At 41.4% G+C, this 19,062-nt stretch overlaps 1 protein-coding gene across 1 annotated transcript in view; it reads left to right on the forward strand.

The window, feature by feature from the left end:
* The first annotated feature begins 1,974 nt into the window (after window positions 1–1,974).
* The window catches only part of LOC137881125 (capping protein, Arp2/3 and myosin-I linker protein 3-like), a 54,713-nt gene continuing 37,625 nt past the window's right edge, over window positions 1,975–19,062 (forward strand). The window contains exons 1-16 of the mRNA XM_068722896.1: window positions 1,975–2,052; window positions 5,283–5,386; window positions 5,855–5,905; window positions 8,316–8,375; window positions 9,091–9,212; window positions 10,035–10,132; window positions 11,699–11,769; window positions 11,927–12,000; window positions 12,928–13,003; window positions 13,662–13,750; window positions 14,059–14,153; window positions 14,600–14,686; window positions 14,940–15,049; window positions 15,635–15,712; window positions 17,004–17,080; window positions 18,618–18,722. Coding sequence (XP_068578997.1) covers window positions 2,025–2,052; window positions 5,283–5,386; window positions 5,855–5,905; window positions 8,316–8,375; window positions 9,091–9,212; window positions 10,035–10,132; window positions 11,699–11,769; window positions 11,927–12,000; window positions 12,928–13,003; window positions 13,662–13,750; window positions 14,059–14,153; window positions 14,600–14,686; window positions 14,940–15,049; window positions 15,635–15,712; window positions 17,004–17,080; window positions 18,618–18,722 — 1,325 coding nt within the window. The 5' untranslated portion in view covers window positions 1,975–2,024. The remainder of the gene's footprint in view (window positions 2,053–5,282; window positions 5,387–5,854; window positions 5,906–8,315; window positions 8,376–9,090; window positions 9,213–10,034; window positions 10,133–11,698; window positions 11,770–11,926; window positions 12,001–12,927; window positions 13,004–13,661; window positions 13,751–14,058; window positions 14,154–14,599; window positions 14,687–14,939; window positions 15,050–15,634; window positions 15,713–17,003; window positions 17,081–18,617; window positions 18,723–19,062) is intronic.

The raw sequence follows: 19,062 nt of genomic DNA on the forward strand, positions 1-19,062 counted from the left end.
CCTGTGACTGCTGCTCTTCTTTTCCAGGTCAACACACACACTCACACACACACCTACTTATAATTTGTGTTTGATAAAGGTGATCCATCACCTGCTGTCTGCAGGACACCAGATGTTGCTGCGTCAGTGTTTATGCACTGCAGGCTTCAGGTTTACACGTCACATCTGTGTGAGCTGCATACTGGACCATGATTGGCTTCCAAGATAGTCATGTCACACAGGACACATGTGAACAAGGGAAATGGTAAATGGAGTTCTGACCACTCAAAGCGCTTTAACACTACATGTCATTCACCCAGGGTTAGGGTTACCCAGCATTCAGCAGCAGTTTTGGGGTTAAGTGTCTGACACATGGACATGGACTGGAGGAGCTGGGATCGAACCACCGATCCTCTGATTGAAGGACCACCCGCTCCTTTTAGGTAATAGGCCTATGTTATTGATTTAGGCCTTTTATAGTACATCAGTAATATAGGCCTATTATAGTATATATATATATATATTACTCATGTACTATAATAAGCCTATATTACTGATGTAGTGAGGAAAGTTTCAGCAGGAGGGGCAATGTTTTTCAAAAAATAAAATGTATTGATTTAACAACGCAAGTAAAAACAACAACTCCAGCTTCAATACATTCATAAATGAGAGCGCACATGAGAACGTGGCACCAGCAGAGCGGCGTTTCTTCATGTGAACAGTCGGTACAGTCTATCCTCACTCTTAAAGCTACACAGGCAGCACACCACATGTAGGTAAGTGCATACAAATGTACCTCTTTCAGTCCTTCTATGCACAGTGTATGTATGTATTTATTTGTCAGATATATGTCTTATATTACCACCCAGCCTAATTCAACGCCTGTCATACACACATTCTCTCTACCACATGCGCACACACACACACACACACACACACACACACACACACACCTTCGGTTAACTTTTGTCCCTTTGGTTGTTTTTCCGTTTGGTTTTATTTCCTGTCTTTGTATTTGCTGCTCTGGCTGTTTTTGGGTCACTTCCTATAATGCAAAAATAAAAAGCTGCCTTCTAGTGTCAAACTCTACTCATACATCATTCTGCACAGTGGAGCTCTAACATACACATTCTATACACAAGTATATGTTTAATACAACACGGTGAAAGGCCATTCTGCAATCTCTGTTCATACTGCCATACACTTCAAAGCTAAGACTTTTGTACTATCATTTTGAAAGACTGTAGCACTTTTACTAGTTATGTTGATACTTGATCAAAACACTTCACTTGCATGATGAGCAAAAGCTAAATGTTTTTTAAAGCATGTTTGGTGCCCCCTGCTGGTTAGAGGTCTATCAAACAGCCTCGTGGACGCGCACGGACCGAACACACCGTGTCGACGTCTCTGAAAATCAAACACCACCTGTTGGTCTTTTTGAGTTGTCTGATATGATTTGAAGTCCTTCATCTATGTCTTTAAACGTCTCATACAGTCTGACTGGTGTCAGTGTCTGTGTGTGTGTGTGTGTGTGTGTGTGTGTGTGTGTGTGTGTGTGTGTCGTTCTTCTCTACGTTCACTACAACAGTGACTCTCGACTTGGAACAGGATGTGTGTGTCAAATTTCATTAAGTGTGCACAATAAGCAAGAAAAGGAGACAAGTGTGCAAGCATGCACGGATGGAAAAGAGAAAGTGGGTTACATGAAGCCACGCACCTACTGTGTGTGTGTGTGTGTGTGTGTGTGTGTGTGTGTGTGTGTGTGTGTGTGTGTGTGTGTGTGTGTCTCTAGCCTCCACATCTTCACCCTACACTTTCTGATTTCTGCTCCACGAACCAACACCTTCCTCTTCTGCTCTCTTGCGCTACCACAGAGTTACACGGATTGTCTTTTTCAGAATATACTTTACTCTGAACATATGGATTGTTGACTGCATGTGTTTCCCTCCATTATTTCTTCTTTATGTGTTGATAATGTGGTGTAAGAGACCGGAGGAGCAGTAGATGATCACAGCTACACTTTTAGTTTCACTGAACTGTAAAGGATGGACTCCGTCTCCCAGAACCTGAGAGGTAAGCCAACTTCATCAATGCTCTTTTTCACAGTCTGAAGATATGGAAATAGAGCAGTAAAGTAATAACCAATGGATTTTAAATGTTTTACCTCATGGACAGCACATCACATACATCACATATATATATATATATATACGTATATATGTATATACGTATATATATATATATATATATATATATATATATATATATATACGTATATACGTATATATATATATATATATATATATATATATATATATATATATATATATATATATGTATATATATGTATATATATATATGTATATATATGTATATATATATATATATATATGTATATATATATATATATATGTATATATATGTATATATATATATGTATATATATGTATATATATATATATATATATATATGTATATATATATATATATATATATATATATATATATGTATATATATATATATATATATGTATATATATGTATATATATATATATATATATATATATATATATATATATATATATATATATATATATATATGTATATATATATAGTTCCCAGTGAATTTAGTTCAAAGTGATGCAGTCTGAGCCACCAGCCCTGTGATAAATCCAGCATCAATTAGGCTTGAAGTTAGGCTGGGTCATGTGTTTAGAAACAGGTTTAGTCCGTTCCATCCTCCATCCTCTATCTATGGTTCAATCACACTATTTTATTGGAGCTGCATGCCTGCACCATTCACTGCACCCGCTCTTCCACAAGCTGCTAGCTGGACAGCTGTGATAAACCCAGAGATGAGTCAGCATAGTTTACATTTCCGGTTCCCTCGTCGCAAAGTCAATGTGTTTTTGGTTAGATGTCTGAAACAATATGAGGAACAAAATCAGTAAAAATACCCCACTTGTGAATTTAGAAGCTTTTACATGTCGTAACAAAGTCTGTTGCTAACAAGAGTTTAAATGAGTAGAACTAGAACACTAGTCCTGAAGTCATGTGACCGCGGTGGAGTTCCTCTACAGCCTAACGTTAGCTTGTTACTTCTGGGGATTGCATTCACGCTGCAGGAATCATAAAAGTGGTGCTCATTAGTGACGATGATCTTGCTGAACAAAACGTGTCAGTATCAGAAACGTTTGTTTAACACAGAGATTATTTTCTGCAATAATCCAATGGAACAAAAATCCATTTGGCTTTTTGTCGAAGGAACCAGTGATGCTAACTTCCTGTCGGCCTACGAGAAGACTGTCATCCTGTAGGACTCTGTAGCCATGTTGGTTGTTCACGTTCATTGTGGTTATTCTGGGGGACTGGCTTTGGAGGGCTGTCAGTGTTGATGACCTGGAGACTGAAACACTAGATTTATAACTCTTGGAGCTAATGCTGCTCGCTACTTTCACTAGAAAACTGTTTTTAGGTTGGATCATTTAGCGTACTCTTGCTGGTCTCTAATGTTGCCGACCACAGCTTTAATATTAGAAGCATTTTTGTTTTGTAGTTTATGGTCTAAAACATGCAAAAATTTGAACATTTGAAAATTTGAAAATTTTAACCTAAATGAGAAGTGGAATACCAAAAACACAAACGGAGCATTTTATTATTATCATATAATTATGGAAAAGCGTACTGCGAGTGGATGAATCTCAAGCAGCTGTAGAATAAATGAGTCAGTAATTCATGCTGCATCAGAAGACCTCATCTTAGGCTTGATGTTTTAAAGGTCAAAGGTGATGAGTCAGGCTGTGTTTCCATGGTGACAGTATACCTGAGAAGAGAAGGAAGCATGACTCACACTGAGGTTTGGTAATAATCATATGAACATGTCTGTGACGCTTTATACCACAGTCTAGACGTCTTCATTTCCTGAGGACTATTCCACCGTTCCAAACATTTAACTTTCTTAAATTTAGTGAATCTACCAGGGTTGCACCAAAGTCTTTCATTCATCTCAATTTGTTCATGATATTCATGTTTGTTGTCTGTGGTCAAACTAGCTCCATGGTTCCTACCATGTCAAGTCTACAGTCTAACCCACTTCTAAATAAATGAATAAAGGGTGACCTCTTGTCTTGTCTTGGTGTGTTGTAATGGAGTGAGACCTCTGCTCGCAGGAGGCCGCGGACCTCTCGCTCTTTCTTTGTTGTTTGAGCAACGAAGTCACGCTAAGAAAAATCAGCTGGATCCGGCTTACAATGAAAAAGTATTTATAATTCACAAATGCTAAAAAGGCAATTACAAACTGAATTACACTGTCGACAGTAAGGAATCGCGAAACCGAGTTCAAAGACTCTCCCCCCCTACCGGCCTACAAACGCCAGTTTACAGTAAAGAGGATCGCCAAGAACTGAACAACATCTCTCCGAACAATGTTTTTATACCCAAAAGTCAGTAGTTTACTTTCAAAAGTCCATTATCAGCTTTGTGATTGGCTGGAATCTGATTGTCTCCTCCTGTCCTCGGACAATGCTCTCCATTGGTCTAAGTGATCCGCATAATGTCTGAATAGTGTCCTCTGGTCCGACCTGTCCTCCTCCTCATAAAACTGCGTTTACCCGACCCCCATGTTTTCTTAGGGCTGTCTTCATCTACATCTCTCTTTGATCAATACGTCTCCTTCCCCCACTGTTAACACCCCACATTCCTGAAGTCAGCTCACCAAACTCATCACATTATCGTACAGTTGTTTTCGGATCTGAAAAGCCTGTCTCAAAGGTCTCTCTCTTTCCCTCAAAACATTCAGTAACTGTATTTTATAGTTTGATACATAGAATGATTATACTTTTATGATTTAACACTTTTCCAAACAAACATGTTATAACATTATATCCACCACTAGGAGTGATTATTAAACACATTAACATTGCTTTTTAACTTTAAATTCTTCACAGTGTTTGCCAGATTTTCCCTTTAAATCATATATATGTTATATTATATATATGTTGTTATGACTGAGTCTTTAAACAGAGGACACGCCTGGCTATATTTACCAAACCACCTGTGCCTGCTGTGCCCAATCAGCAATCAGCATACGTTTTGTTCCATTAATAGCACCAACATGAATTATCTTAAAAGGTTCTCTATACAATATTCAGAGCATTAATATAGCAGCAAAAAGCTGTTGTCTGTGTAAAGATATAGAGGAGTAATGTGTTGCTTTAGAAACACACTCATGGCCGATGCTCTCACACAGCAGCTACAGCTCATAATGTGTGACTGATACTTTGTGTCTGTAACCTGTGATCAGATCAGATCTCAGAGCTGCTGAAGCCTCACAGAGTCTGTCTGGTGACGCCTGTCCTTCTGAACCACTCCGGTCAGCCATGTGGGAGATCGGCCAACAGGTTTGTGGTGAGTGACGGACAATAAAGGCTTTCAACCTAATATTAAGTTTGTTATGTTGCTTAGTGTGTAGAAACCAGTGCAAAATAGAGACGATATACAGTGTTTGGATGAAATGAGCAGAAATCAGATCATTCTAGATGTATGTGAAGGACTGGTGTGCACACTTTTGTCTGATGGTCCTGTCTGATCAGTGTTGTCCAGTCTCCTTGGGGCCCAGACTCTTGGTCCCTGTGTGTCACTTGGTTTGTGGCATTCTGTTTGATTTTGTCCAGGAATATGCAGAACTAAAGTGCAATAGCGACTGAAATGATACTTGGTCTGATGATCTTTGTGTCAAATCTAATTGTAAAACTAACTAACCTAAACACAACATCCCTGTTTAATGCTGTACAACTAATGCAACAAGCATCAAGCAGCTGTGGGTCTGTCAGTCCCACATCTAACGTCATGTCTCTCTTCTCCTTCTCATCTTAGGTACTGAGTCTATGGAGAGGTTTCCTGGTTATAAGCAAGCAGCCTGTCAGGGTAAATCACACCTGTTAAAGGGACAGTGTGCAGCTTTTGGTGGGATCCAGCTGTGTGGTTGTAGAATCACTCCTCGTTTTCCAAGACTGTAGTAACGTGAGTTGCCGAGTGCAAATAAGTGGTAACGATATTCGCCTCGTTCAGAGGCCATCCATACCATAATAACACCACGGTTACAGAAGTCAAACAGCGGCTGGAGGTACCACAACTTTGCCCTCAGTGACTCACGTTACCACAGTTTAACAAGCGTGTAGGAGAACTACGGTTGCCTTCAGGTAACATAACAATGTGAAAGGCTCTCATTAGAGACAGTGTTTGGTTTGTCCGTTCTGGGCTACTGTAGAAATATGGTGGTGCAACACGGCAGACTCTGAAGAGGACCAGCTCCCTATATAGATATGAACAAAAATGTGACTATACACTAAAGAAAACATAGATGTGAATATTATATTCCATTTCTGCTGATGTATCCCCCAATGCTACACACTGGACCTTTTAAAACGTCTATTTTTAGCACATTTTATGGTATGGTTTGATATATGTGGGTTTTGTTTTTCTCACTGGGTTTCATCTGGGACACTTCTCATCCTGAGCTCTCTCCTTTGTGTCACAAGATAACAGATTGTAAGATTGGGGTTGCAGAGGTTTTGCAAAAGAGCGACAGTTATGCCACATATGTTTCTCTTCATTTTCAGGACTTCATATACACACAAATCCCAAACAAAAAATAATATACACACTAATGTTCGTACCTCAGCTTTATATTTGGGTCGCGGGGGCAGCAGGCTTAGCAAGTTATTCCAGACGTCCATCTCCCCAGCAACGCTTTCCAGCTTCACTTGGAGAACCTCGAGGCGTTCCCAGGTCTACCTGCCTCTTACCAGTTGGATGTGACAGGAAAACCTCTAAAGGGAGGTATCCAAGAAGATCTTGATCAGATGTCCGAAGTACCTCAGCTGGCCCCTTACGTCAAGATGAGCAGCGGCTCTACTCCGAGTTCCCTCAAGATGTCCAAGCTCCTCATCCTATCTCTAAAGCTGAGCCCAACCACCTTTTAAAGGAAGCTCATTTCAGCCACTTGTATACGTGATCTCATTCTTCCAGTCACTTCTCCGAGCTCATGACCAAAGGTGAGGGTTAGAGTTAGGTTGACTGGTAAATCGAGAGCTTTGCCTTCTGGCTCAGCTCCCTCTTCAACCATGACGGTCCGTTACAACACCAGCAGTAACAAGACCCTGAGATACTTGAACTCCCTCGGTTGGTGCAGTGACTCACTCCCAACCCGGACGGCAGAGAACCACGGCCTCAGACTTGGAGGTACTGACCCTATTTCCAACTGTCTCCCAATGGGCTACAAACCAGCCCAGTGTGTGCTGAAGGTCACGTTCTGAAGGAGCCAACAGAACCACACCATCTGCAAAGAGGTCTTCAAACACTCTCCTCCCCCTGGCTGTGCCTTGAGATCCTTTACAGGAAAATCACAACCAGGATTGGTGACAGGACCACCCTGAGGCCCACACTGAAAACGTGTGTTGACTTTATGCCGAGTATCTGGACACAGCTGTCTCGTAGCAATGACCCGATACCCTGTATTCCCTCAATACCCCCCACAGGACTCCCGAGGGACTCGGCCATAAGCCTTCTCAAAGTCCACAAAACACTGGGCAAACTCCCATGACCCCTCCAACAGACCTACAAGGGTTAAAAGCTGGTCCACTGGTCCAAGATCTGCTCCTACTGGATCTTTGGCCCTGAGAAAAGGACGTGGGGGTGGAGTGTTGTGAAAGCTACGACCACATTTTGGCTTTATTATTTAGTTATTATTATTACATTATTTGATAAGAGGGCACAGGATTCACCTGTACAAACAGCTCACTATGAGCTTTAATACTAATACTCCATTAATTAATAATCCAGAAGGTAGAGAGTTTAGGACATAGCCACAACATGTGTGTTATGTCTGCTGACATATCGGATGTTAGAATAAATTTGTACTCATCTAGCATTAGTGTAATGAGCCCTATGCACCACCTTTAGCTTTAGGCCCATTGGTCATTTGTTATAACCACTCCAAGATCTGACTCTCAGGCCATTGTTAAGTTCTCAAAGGAGCGTGGGTTGATGTTGCTAATGAACTTATACGTCTGGGAAATCAATCCTCTCATTTCATAAGTTTTTTCAGAAATTAGTCAAATGTCTTTTATACGAAGCTCCTGACCTGCAAGTAACAGAAGAAATGGTTCCTTGGAAGGTCACAAGTTTGGGATAATTGTGAAAGTGTATGGGGGTGGAGGCAAACATTTTAAAACCTGGACAAATGAAACCAAAATGTAGAGTCTTTTTAGTCACCATGGTCACTTGGAGGGCTTCAGTAACATGTTCTCATGTCCTGTGTGTGTCTATGTGCCAGGTGGAGAGCACTTTCAGCTACTTGGAGATTTGCGCCATAAACATTCACAGTCTCACACAGGTACAATATTGTTTTTATTGAAACCATACTTGTTTTTGATATTCATTCAAGTGTTTTCTTTTTCCATTCCTTTTATTCATCCTGTATGGAAGGCCGTTTTGTAACTAGTGACACTTGAAGTGTTTACTAGTTGAGCTAGTGAAAGCCAAATTGCTCACTAGTTATAATAGTTGCACAAAATGCTAATGAGGAGGTGGGGGAAGGTGTGCATTGAGGCTTCCTATTGGTTTTCCAGTTCAAAATAAAAAATACCAACCAATCAGGACTCAGGATTGTGTCATCATCTTGCCTGCTCCATTGGTATATTGCTCACTAGTTAACATGTTGGTCTGAGGAACCGCAACTAGCTAACTAGTGGCTGCATGTTGCATCTGATTAACTAGTTGGGGTCTATTTTGACCTTTTTGGCTCCAGATGTTTATTATCATTAGCATTGTGGGAAACTTGTTTAACTAGTGAGCATTTTGGGCTTTTAGCTCAACTAGTGGAGGTAACTGACATCTTACATCAAGGATATGGAATAAATGCTCAATGATACTTCATGATCAAAATAAATAGGTGAGCAATATACAGTCGGCTAATCATTGTAAAATACTGTGAGATTATACGTATATATATGTATATTTATATAGATGAAAAGCAAAATAATGATGGTTATTGCTTCTATGTTTTTACTGTTTTCAATGTTTAATGTTAACATACATATATGTTGCAGATTGTGTTGGAGACAGACAGGTACACTCTGTCTTTCAGTGTGTCGCACGTTGAGGATCTTGAGGCCATGGTCAGTCATATGACCGCCTCACTGAAGAGGGTCTTCCCTGATTCCTCTCCAGGGTGAGTCTCACTCATAATATAAAATGATTTGAACTACATATTATAAACATATTTCAAAATCCAGCATTCAAAAATGTGTGCATTCATCTAAATATGCCATATCTCAAACAGTCACACACCCTCTCCCTTTTTTATTGGTATTTTTCAAAAGTTGCGTGAGGAAATCGGCTAGCAAGAGCAGATACAGCACTCTGGTGGAGGAGATGAAGCTGACAGTTAACAGTGTGAAATGAAATGCAATTGGCTGTACACATAAACTGCATTTGAGGAATACAGTTTGCTAGTACCAGCTAAAGTTAGCAGCCATCCCTCCATTCGGTTGTTAGCTAGTTGTGACTTGTGATAGCATAGCATCCTATTTAGTATGTGTGAATGAGCCCTAGACCGAGGCTGGACCAAGGGGTTAAGGGAAACGCTCTTTGGGCTCACAGATGCAGAAGATCCCTTTAATTGAATCACTTGCCAGTCGAGCCATTTTGGCTTCATGCGCCACTGAGTAATAGGAATTATAGGGAGCTGTATCCAGTTCTGTTTATACACCTATGCTTGTGGTCCTCTGGCTTTTTTCATAGTTTTAAATAAAATATCTCAACTACTGAATGGATTGTCATGACTTTTGTTTCTCACGGCTATGGCCTCTCAGAAAGAACTAGAATGACTTCTTGAATCATCAGGTCAAAGTTTCAGTTTGTCCAATATTTCGTTTTTGACCTGCAAAGCTAATGACATTGTGTTTAGTGTTTAGTGCTAATTAGCAAACGTTTGCATGCTAATATGCTATATCTGTCTTTAGCAGTATATTTCTTGTCCTTCAATCGTCAGAAAGCTGTTGAACACGAGTCTTCCAGATCTCCAGCAGAGACTCCTCACATTGACGGCTGTGATAGAAGAGCGGCTGGACAGTCGGCCGACTTCCTGTGGTATGTGTCCTTTATTTTACAGTAAATCATCACCTGTTGCTAACACCTGGTGATTTGAAGATTAGCACTGTATCCAGTAGAAATATTAGTTTTGTAAAAAGCAGATTAGTGCATGTGGCCAGATGATCATTGATACATTAGCTCCTTGGGATTGATGAGATTCGTCCAGAAATGCTGAAGGCACTGGGTGTGGAGGGGCTGTCTTGGATGACACGTCTCTTCAACATTGTGTGGAGGTCTGGGACGGTGCCTAGGGAGTGGCAGACCGGGGTGGTGGTTCTCCTGTTCAAAAAGGGGGACCAGAGGGTGTGTGCCAATTACCGCGGTATCACACTACTCAGCCACTACTCAGCCTCCCTGGTAAAGTCTACTCCAAGGTGCTGGAAAGGAGGGTTCGGCCGATAGTCGAACCTTGGATTGAAAAGGAACAATGCGGATTCCGTCCTGGCCGTGGAACAACGGACCAGCTCTTCACTCTCGCAAGGATCCTGGAGGGGGCTTGGGAATACGCCCATCCTGTCTACATGTGTTTTGTGGACCTGGAGAAGGCGTTTCCGGTGAGGGTTGGCCTTTGCCAGGGCTGCGCTTTGTCACCAATCCTGTTTGTGGTATTCATGAACAGGATATCGAGGCGTAGTCGTGGGGAGGAGTGTTTACAGTTCGGTGGGCTGAGGATTGCATCGCTGCTGTTTGCAGATGATGTGGTCCTGATGTCTTCATCGGGCTGTGACCTCCAGCACTCACTGGATCGGTTCGCAGCCGAGTGTGAAGCGGTTGGGATGAGGATCAGCACCTCTAAATCTGAGGCCATGGTTCTCAGCAGGAAACCGGTGGATTGCCCACTCCGGGTAGGGAATGAGTCCTTACCCCAAGTGAAGGAGTTCAAGTACCTCGGGGTCTTGTTCGCGAGTGAGGGAACAATGGAACATGAGATTGGCCGGAGAATCGGAGCAGCTGGGGCGGTATTGCAGTCGCTTTACCGCACTGTTGTGACGAAAAGAGAGCTGAGCCGCAAGGCAAAGCTCTCTATCTACCGGGCAATCTTCGTTCCTACCCTCACCTATGGTCATGTGGACTGGGTTATGACCGAAAGAATTAGATTGCGGGTACAAGCGGCCGAAATGGGTTTCCTCAGGAGGGTGGCTGGCATTTCCCTTAGAGATAGGGTGAGAAGTTCGGTCATCCGTGAGGGACTCGGAGTAGAGCCGCTGCTCCTTTGCGTGGAACGGAGCCAGTTGAGGTGGTTCGGGCATCTGGTGAGGATGCCACCTGGGCGCCTCCCTAGGGAGGTGTTCCAGGCACGACCAGCTGGGAGGAGACCCCGAGGGAGGCCCAGGACCAGGTGGAGGCACTATATCTCCAAACTGGCCTGGGAGCGCCTCGGGATCCCCCAGTCAGAGCTGGCTGATGTGGCCCGGGAAAGGGAAGTTTGGGGTCCCCTGCTGGAACTGTTGCCCCCGCGACCCGATCCCGGATAAGTGGTCGAAGATGAGATGAGATGAGACATTAGCTCCTGAAGGAAGCTTGTGTGTTTGCAGATGGATAGTGTCTGAATGTGTTCCTCAGGAGGATTCTCTGATACCTATGCTGCTCTGTGTGACTTCAACCAGATACCATTCAGAGAGGAGATTCAATGGGTGAGTCACGACTGTACTTCAACATGAAATACTTGAATAGGCCATGTGTACCAACCTTTACAAGGACCTCTTTTGCCATAAACTACTCAAGTGACACTTAATAGCAGCTTGACAATAAGAGAATGTTATCAGTAGTGTTTCCAAACTGTTCTGGCAGGATGTGGACAACATCTACTGCACCAACAAGTGGAGGGAGTTTAACCTGCAGGACTTCAGCCACTTAGACAGCAGGTGAGATACAGTACAGTGTTGTTACATCCAGTCTTAAGGAGCGGGTACATTCATTTTCTGGTTTGTTTTAGTTGTTTATATTCTTATGTATTCAAATCCAAACATACACATTTTGGTCAAACTGCACGTTTCAGCGTCACAATGCTATTTTCCCAAATGTTCTCTAAAAACATGTTCCCACCTGACCTGATGTATGACAATAATGAATTTACTTGCAGTATTCTCATAGACCTTTCCAAAGCCTTCGATACAGTAAACCATAATATTTTATTGGAGAAGCTGCATAAATATGGATTACATGACATTGCATACAAATGGCTAAAACATTATGTCTCCAACAGAAGACAGTTTGTTTGTGTTAAAGGTTGTTATTCAAACAAAGCCAGACTAATATGTGGGGTTCCACAGGGGTCTATTCTTGGACCATTATTATTCCTTATTTATATTAATGATTTGTCTAATGTGTCAAAAAGCCCTTTTCCGATAATGTTTGCAGATGACACAACCCTAGTTCTCTCTCATTCAAATTTCAGTTCACTGATTATGGAAACTAATGCTGGTTTAACTGCCTATGATACATGGTTCAAATTAAATAAACTATCTTTGAATATCAAAAAATGTAATTTTATTATTTTCAGTGGCAAAAAATCGTACTCTAAGGATTTATCTAAAATTAAAATTGAATCTGTTGAGATGCCTCAAGTGTCATCTACAAAATTCCAAGGAATTATTATTGATGAGCGTTTAAGTTGGAGTAAACATATTGACTGTGTTAGTAGAAAAATAAACAAATCTATTGGAATAATAAGGAGGGTTAAACTGTCTCCTTATTCTTTATTACAGTATAATTTATCCCTATCTTTCATATTGTAATATAGTTTGGGCAAAGCTAACCTAACTCTTTGAATTCCTGTCCTTTGCTCTCAGGGACTTGGCGTTGGCAGTAGCAGCTCTGTCTTTCAACCAGTGGTTTACCAAGATCTACTGCAAAGACCTCAAACTGGTAAACTCTGTTATTGTTCTTCTGTTGTTACAGAGTGGTGAAAGGATTGAATAAAGGTTTTGCAAAAGATGGTGTCACTTGCATGTCAGCCCATAATCCCATTTCATGGAATAAATGTAGAAGAGGTGCTTGATATGCAAAGAGAATGAATTTAAACCTTGAGCTAAAGGTGACATGACCTGAAAACCCTCCTGACAGGAGAGTAGGTGGTGGCACACACACCATTAAGTCTTGATGGATCTGTAGTTATACAGCCGCCTACCATCCATCTTGCAAAAGTTTAGTAGAGGCAATTTCCTCCTCTCCATTCTCCATTAAGTGATACCTTCCTAGACCAGAATACACCGTAAGAGATGGGGGACAAAATCCACGGTCCTTGTTCTGCGTAGAATAAATGTTCTTAAGTTCATTAACACGGATCGTTTAAGACAGAGAGTGAATACAAGTTCATTATGAGAAAAATACTGTTTTTTAAACATTAAAGCATTTCAACATGTTCTAGCAGAAACCCAAAATACAAATATGAATATGAGCATGATAAGACCCTGCCATTCACCGGGAGATGAGGAGTTCATCCCACCAGAAGTCTCCACTAGGTCCTGGAACCAGACTGAGAAGTTGTTTTAGACCGCCTGTCTCTGTGTCTTTGTCCCTTCAGTCAGTAGACATCCAGCAGCAGCTGACTTTCCTGCTGTCCAGATCTCCCAGTCTGGAGGAGCTCTCACTGGAGGCCAGTGGACTCAAACTGTGAGTTTATGTGTGAGTGTGTGCAGCAATGTGCTGTAGATATATAGCAAGGCAGGTAGGCAAAGTTCCCTAAAAAAAGGGTGTCTGGTTTTGCCATTTCAGACATGAATATTAACATACTTCTGAGGATTTGTGTTGTTTCTGGGTGTTTTACTGTCGGCTGGTGATTTGAATGTACACACTGTCAGACAAAGAAAATACACCTTGAGAAAGATTGAAACTACACATGAATCCAAGCAGGCTGTTTTTGATTCTTAATTAAAATGTACAGGGATTGATTGAGAAGTAACCTTGTTATTCTGCTGCAGGGACTTTGCAATCAAGATGGCTGCTGCCCTGCGGGAGCACACCTCCTCTACCCTGAAATCCATCAACCTCTCCGGGAATCCAATCGAAGACAAAGGTGGTCTTTTAATACAGCACATCTGAGTGCTATCAGAACAGTTTTAGAAAAGAGGATGTGTTGATGTTCCATCTGAAGCCAGGAGGCCAGTTTTACTGTTAGCCTTCCTCTGTGAAGATTTGTGAGTGAAATGTGGGTTTAGCTGGAGGGACATTTGCCATCTTCTTCTGGTAGTATCTAGCAGATAGTTTGGAGTGAGAAGTTTAAGCCAGCTTTGATGTTTTTAATTCCACCTGTCTCTTTTCTGCTTTGACAAGTCAAAATATCTGCTGTGAATATGGTCTATATGTACAACAAGAAAGGGCCACTGTATTCATATCAGTTAGTCATTTTAAATGAACATTAGCAATGCATTATTTCTGTGCGTGGGTACTTCAGAACGGCCAACAGGTTTGTGTTGCGTATGCACACTGAACTTTTTGTGTGTGTTGTGTTTTCATTCCTAGGTGTCATAGCGCTCACTCAGGAGTTGGAGAATCTAGCTGAAGGACTCAAGCACCTTTCTCTGTCCAGGGTATCAATGACTTCTAAAGGTACACACACACACACACACACACACACACACACACACACACACACATATACATATTCACACACAGACTCCTGAAGACTTACTCTAACGCTAATCGCTATTTAAGTAATCCTAACCCTAATCTTAACATGAACCCATGAATTTAAACAGGCCTTTGAAGCCAAAATGTCCTCACATTCCAAAAATGTCCTCACTCTGTGGTAAAAAACTCTTCCAACACCAATTTTGCATGAGTGTGATCTGTTCGTTTCCAGGTCTTGGCTGTCTGAGTCAGGTGTTATCCTCCACTCAGCTGTTCTCAGCATCTCTGACCCACCTCGACCTCTCTGGGAACCCTGGCAGCCTGGTTACTGAAGACGCAACGGTACGCTCTGCTCTGTGTGTGTGTGTGTGTGTGTGTGTGTGTGTGTGTGTGCGTGCGTGTTTCATGTCAAATTATGTGGATTGAAGATAGATATTGTTGCATACAAAGAATGTACACATGGATACATATACACATACTGTACATACAATGAGCAGATGCCACTATATACAATCAAACTCAACACATCTCTCCATTGAGCGGTGCAAAGTAAACCAGATATAAGTACAGTTTAACTGGAGATGACAGGACGGCAGCCGGCATCAGCGGCATCATCTTGAAAAGCAAAATAAATGATAAATATGAATTCAAAAAATAATACATACAGTATGTAAAATATGAAAAAGGGACACTGCATTGTAATGCTCAACTCATAATACTGAAAGTCCTGGTTTATCCATATCCTAGTTAACATATGCTTGAGAGACAAACATTTAATTTAGTTTTCAGCAACATTTTTAACTGTGAAACACACCATGTCTGAACATCTTAAACATATACTGTATAACACATACAGTATGTATAAGCATTGTGTGTGTGCGTGTGTGTGTGTGTGTGTGTGTGTGTGTGTGTGTGTGTGTCTTGCAGTTCCTCTTCAAGTTCCTGTCCAGAACTAACTCTCTGTCTCATCTGGACCTCAGTGATACTAACTGCCCTCTGGACACGGTCAGTGAGAGACGGTTCATACTATGCAGCACAGGGTTGCACCACAAAATGTAGTTCAAGCTCATTTGCAACACAAGAAAAACAACAAAACAAAAACAGTAGTACATTTCTGTATTGCATTATTTAAATTTGCATCAGGAGGAATGCAGACAGAAGCAACAAAGCAATTCTCTGGGGAGATAACATGGCCGACATCTTAACATTAAAAATCAGGGAAACACTGTCCATCAACTTTGACTGTGTTTGAGCACCAAGCATCATGATGTACAGTTGTTTCTGTGAAGATGAGGGAACAGTTGCTGGGTTCAGTTTTCCTGTGACTGGACGTTAGCCAGGAGCAGGCTGGTGGTGGAATAGCCTTCGGTTTCTTCCCTCTCGACTCAGCGGCGTTGGGTCAGGCTAGTCTGGCTGGGTAGTCGGCCGTGGGCAATGATCATCTCAAGGTCCACTCCTGACAAATTAATCAGATCCCCACAATTCCTTCTATGATTTAAATGAGTGTGTTCTGTCATATGGCATAAGTGCTCCAGTAATAAAGGATAAAGGATAACAAATTCATGGGCGCTACCAGCCACAGCGTGTACATGTGATGCAGTGCTAAATGCTATTTGGTAGAATTCCCCTAAAGGAATAATAGTCAAACAATTTGGAAAGTAAGCTTGCTGTTAGAGGAGAAGGTTGATAGGATTCTAGTCTTTGTCATTCAGCACAGAGATATATCCAGGCAGTGTTTAGCCTAGCTTAGCAAGAAGACTGGAAGAAGGGGGAAAGTGTCAGCCTAGCTCCATCAAAAGTTAAAAAAACCCATCAATGAATCAATACATGTTACCATTGATTTCTTGATTTCTTGGTTTGCGGGAGACGGAGTCAGTGTTTGTCACTCAATTCTTTCTCCCGATGGGGTTCCAGTGAGATCTGCCTGTGTAGTGGTGCAATGGAGATAACTGGAGTGACATCACTTTGATTTGTTTGGTGAGTATCTGGATGGCATCAGTTGGAAGGAACACCAGGCTGCAGCGCACCAAATATGAACTCACTTGACATTATTATGTATGAAACTGTCATTTACTTATTAATCGATTTGTCTCATACTCAGTGTGTAATGAAGAGCTAAACAGCTCCTAGTGAAAGCCTGGATGTATTGAAAGGGGGCCCACTGAGGCTGCATATCTATGGGGTCCAGATCTTTGTTCTACGCCACTGTTGTTAATTGAACTATTGTGAATTATTATGTATTGAAGTACTTGTCATTCTGTACATACCACTCACATATTGTACTTTTCTCTTGCAGTTATTTGTGTCCCTGTCTGCCGGATGTTGTTACAAATTGATCCGCCTGAGCCTGGCCAGGAACCCCTTTAGTCACAGGTCAGCTCCACTGTTCACTTCATAATGTCAGTGGTCCTCACTTTGATTTGGAGATGTAGGACCTGTGAACTTGTCATCCTCTCTGCATTAGAGAAGTCAGTATTATTGTAGTAATAGAGTCGTTACCACTGCACATCTACTATCATGGATCATAACAATACTGAGGTTGTATATGTTTTTACTGTAATTTCCTTATTTCTGATTTTGTTTTACAGGGCAGTAACCCCCAAATCAGTAGATTGGATCTGTTACTTACGTTCTGAAGTAATGCGACTTAGTGGCTTAGTTATTCTCACCCAAAAGTTGATTTATTTGTTACTAACTTCTGTACTGAAAGCGTAACTTCACCCCCAGGTCTTAGGGTCTAAGTCCAACCAATGCAGTATTTTGAAAAATGCAAAAAAGTGGGCAAGGGGCTGAGAGATGAAAGTAAGCCCACTTCCTGGTGACTAAAGCCTCAACGCAGCGTCAACAAATATGACAGCTACAGTAGCTTGGAAAATAGCAATATGGCATTGGGCGCTGAAATTGATGGATTTACTATTCATAGTGCCACGGATCAGACACGATCGGCTCAATCTCAGAATTGTTTTTGCGAGATTTGGGCTGATTTAAAACAGTAGATGGTGTTTTGAGCCATTTTCAACCATAAAATGCAGATTTTTATAAATTTTAGTAACACCAGCATTGCATTGATGTGTTCCATCAGAGTACAGTCATATATTTTAGTTTATAGCTTAAAAAAACATGTTCAAGTGTTCAGTTACTCTGTAAGTAATGACACTTCCGTAGTTATTTTCCCCCAAACATTAACTTATTTCGTACATAGGTAACAGCGCTTATATAGTTTTTTTTGTCACGTAACTGCTGTTAACTTGTCTACATTACATTTCAGTCATTTCATCCAAAGCGACTTACAATTCAGATTCTATCATACCAATTTTGGGGTTAAGTGTCTTGCTCAAGGACACATCAACATGCGGCTAGTGGAGCCAGGGATCGAACCGCCAATCCTCTGCTTGAAAGACGGCCCTGCTCTCTACTTAGCCACAGTCGCCCACACTGTCTACAGTAGTTATTTTAACCTAAGACGCTAAAAGCTCTGATCGCTATAAGATCTCAAACGGACCGTTATATAAGGACATGAGGACTGTAGTGAGTCAGTAGTTCTGTAGTTCTGACTCTACTCTACTCTATTTCTGCACAATGACCATCTCCACTAGTTTTAACAATGCACTGGTTGGTAATTCACCATATAGGGCATAATAATTCTGACTAGACACTCAGACAACACGACAAAAAGGCGAAACATGATTTAGAACATTTTTCTCAGCAGACATTTTGACTTGTTACAGCAGGAATTATGGATGTCTCTGTTTACTATTTGAAGTTACCTGAAATGTAAATGAATCAGGTGGTGGAAACAGCAGCTATAATCTCCTCCAACTAAATTTTATAGTGTGGTTGATAGAATTGAAAAGAAACGTTTTTAAAGCTACAGGTTACTATGAAAGTGTTTGTGTGTGTCTGTGTGTAGAAAAGTGCAGAAGATGACCAGGAGCATTGGAGAGTTCTTCAGTCAGAGCTGTGAGCTCAAACATGTGGGCCTGTCTGCAACCAAACTTCCTCCACAAGCCCTCAGGTGTGTTTACTCCCAACACATGCAGTAATGTAATATTCACTTTTTAATGAGGGGAACATGAAAGTTCTACCTGTCTTGCTGTATGATGAGGTTTCATGTTGGTTGCACACACATCACATCTGGCTTTACTTTATTGCTAGATCACCATCGCTACTATATATAAAAAATATATCAACCACAAGGTTCCTGACTGGATTTTGTCTGAGGATTGTTTCTAACCTCTTCCCACGTCATTTCTACCAGACAGATCCGGCTGTATTGTTGATTACTTCCACAACAAAGGTTATTAGAGTTTGCCCTTTGCGCTCTTTCACCAATAACTTAACTTACAATAGCTTGC

The sequence above is a fragment of the Cebidichthys violaceus genome, unplaced genomic scaffold, assembly GCF_023349555.1.
Source record: "Cebidichthys violaceus isolate CVI_PGR_0920_01 unplaced genomic scaffold, fCebVio1.0.p SCAF_3, whole genome shotgun sequence".
NCBI lineage: Eukaryota > Metazoa > Chordata > Actinopteri > Perciformes > Stichaeidae > Cebidichthys > Cebidichthys violaceus.